Here is a 2,735-nt window from a genome sequence, read left to right on the forward strand (position 1 = left end):
ATTATGAAAATGTTGAGAGCAAAGAGATCCTTCCTTTCTAGATCGATGGAGAAAATTTTACGAAAAAACTAATGCCCACACGTGTGGCATCTTGCACATCGCCCACACACCTTCTTTACCGCTCATTTTACCACATGTGAACAGATGACATCAGCAGAAATCTTTTTTGTTTTGGCTTAAAAATGTTTTATCTCCTAATTAAAAAATCAAATTAAAATCCGTTTTCACCATTAAATCCGTCTCAGCAAGATCTTTAAACTAGACCCCATGTTGATAGGTTTCGACGAATTTTTTTACCCAAAAGTTGCCATGATGTTGTAGTTGTCATAGTGCTTAAACTAAAGTTACCATGTGGCAATTTCAGTTTGTAGAGCATGACAACTTTTAGTGTTTTGATGATGGCAACTCTAGTACTTTGACCATAAAAATTATTTTTTGTATGAACCATGGCAATTTTAAGTGCATGTATCATGAAAATTTTAGTTTATGGTTTATGGCAGGTCTATTTTCTTAATTCCCCGTTTTATAAATGCAAAATTACTTTTAAATGTAGAAGAAAATAGTTGTAACATATAATGGCAATTTCAGCGTAAACACCATAATAATTCATGTGCAATAGACATGACAACTTTTAACAAAAAAAGAAAATCGTCGAAATATATTGATATGAGATCTAGTTTCGAAGAGCTTGTCGCGAGGGATTTAATGGTGTCAATCGAATTTTTCATATAAGAGATAAAATATTTTAAAAACTGAAAATCCAAAAAGATTCTGTATGCGGTGACGTGATCTCGTCGCGAGGGATTTAATGGTGAAAACGGATCTTCAATCGAATTTTTCATATAAGAGATTAAACATTTTAAAAACTGAAAATCCAAAAAGATTCTTACATGCATGTATGCGGTGACATGGCGCAGTCTATGTGTTATAAGGCGTATGATATTTCACTCGGTTTCGCTCTGACCATACGTATGGGGTTGTGTAAATTTTAAGCCTGATTCCGTGCTATCGCCGTCGGGCTGGATCAGATGAGAGTCCTGGCGTCACGTACGGCGCACCCGACGCAGCCACCAGCCCACCACCCGCTTATCCTGTCTGTAAACAAATCTCTGAGCCCCCGACCTGAGCACACTTGTCATTTCGCTCCAGCCCGGCAGGAAAAGAAGCTTCGCTCCGCCGCCCGCGTATAATACAAGAACCCAAGAAGCAAAATGGAGGTGGCCGGCGCGCTCGCCTCCGTCCTCTTCGCCGCCTTCTCGCTCCCCTGCCTCCTCCTGCTCGTCGTCGTGGCCGAGGCCGGCCTCCGCCTCGCCGCGCTCGCGCTCCGCGGCGAGGCGTTCGCGTGGCCGTCGCGCTCCGCCTTCCTCGGCTACCGCATCGCGCGGGCCGGCAGCTTCTCCTCCGCCGCCACGGCCGTCGGCGGCGGCGTCTTCCAGCAGGAGGAGCTACTGCCGCCCGAGTACCTGGATCTCCTCGCCGTCGCGGTGTACCGCCGCGGTGGAGACAAGTGGGCGGCCGTGGACTGCGTGTTCTGCCTGTCGCGGATCGACGACGGCGAGGAGGTGCGCGAGCTCCGGTGCCGTCACATCTTCCACCGCGAGTGCCTCGACTCGTGGCTCCTCTGCCCGCGCGCCACGTGCCCGCTCTGCCGCGACCGCCTCCTCCCCTGCGAGCCTCCCCGCGCCTGCGCACGCGCCCTCGACGACGACGAAATCTACGTCGACGAGCACGAAGACCCGCCCTCCACCTCCTCCTCGTCCTACTCCCATGACGCCGCGCTGTGGCACATGTAATTAAGCTGGAGTAGCAAACGATCAATGCCGGCCGGCCGTTCACTCCCCTGCGGCGCTTGCTCCATTTTTACCACGCGAGAGGCAGAGTTCCCGTTTTTTTACCTCCTTCTTTTCCCCCCTTCACGTAGCTGGTGAAATCTCTCGCTGAAAAAGGTGATGCATAGGTGCATGGTTGCTATTGCTGTCCCGTGATGCTGTCTTGTCTTGGTAAATGATGCTTGGCTGATTGCTTTTATGGATAACGATGGCTCACCCGCCGCTCTTAATTCCCCACTTTTTTCAATCATGACAATGTTGTGATTCAATTGTACGCGCGATCTTTTTTCTCTCCGTCTTCTAGAAGGTTAAAATATCCATCTCTTTTTCTAAATCTCCATCCATATCTCTATTAAGATTTAAGAGCTTATGTAAAGGTGGTCAATAGATCGAGCGTCTTCTTATCATGATGGATAAATGGTACTAACAGTGACAACCAACTCAATAAGCAGTGCATCTCCCGACCATAATCGACCAGACTAGGCGGATCGACCTGTTGGGCTTGTGATCGATGAGTTCGAGATATGTCCCGGCTTGCCAACTCTAACATTTCGAAATACATCACACTTCAGAATGAGGACATAGTTGAAGGCCTGCGTGTCTGCCTCGGCAAGGTCAACCGCTTTCACCGTGCCAGTTCAGGGTAAGTGACGGACGTGGCCTTGCTATCTTGTAGGATGAGTGTTGTTATTCATTCAAGGGAGTTTTTCTGTATGAGATGGATGAAATACTAATGAAAGAAGAGAATATGTGGAAACCAAGATCCAGGGTACAGTGGTTATAGTGTGGTGATCCAAATACGAACTATTTTCACAATAAAAAACTTCTTGGAAGGCTAAAAAGAATAATAATTCGTGTGTACAAGACTGTTGGATCCACCACAGATAAGATAGAGCATCTACAGCC

The 2,735-nt window shown here is 47.3% G+C and overlaps 1 protein-coding gene across 1 annotated transcript; it reads left to right on the plus strand.

The window, feature by feature from the left end:
• The first annotated feature begins 1,032 nt into the window (after positions 1 to 1,032).
• Positions 1,033 to 2,163, plus strand: LOC109769353 (uncharacterized). The gene has a single exon (XM_020328103.4). It carries the CDS (start codon positions 1,212 to 1,214, stop codon positions 1,791 to 1,793), a length of 582 nt encoding a protein of 193 aa, XP_020183692.1. The 5' UTR covers positions 1,033 to 1,211; the 3' UTR covers positions 1,794 to 2,163.
• The last annotated feature ends 572 nt before the right edge of the window (positions 2,164 to 2,735 follow it).

This window comes from Aegilops tauschii, chromosome 3 (genome assembly GCF_002575655.3).
Source record: "Aegilops tauschii subsp. strangulata cultivar AL8/78 chromosome 3, Aet v6.0, whole genome shotgun sequence".
NCBI lineage: Eukaryota > Viridiplantae > Streptophyta > Magnoliopsida > Poales > Poaceae > Aegilops > Aegilops tauschii.

What these genes read in the sequence shown, in the direction of transcription:
- LOC109769353 (XM_020328103.4), top strand. Translation starts at nt 1,212, where the DNA reads ATGGAGGTGGCCGGCGCGCTCGCCTCCGTCCTCTTCGCCGCCTTCTCG.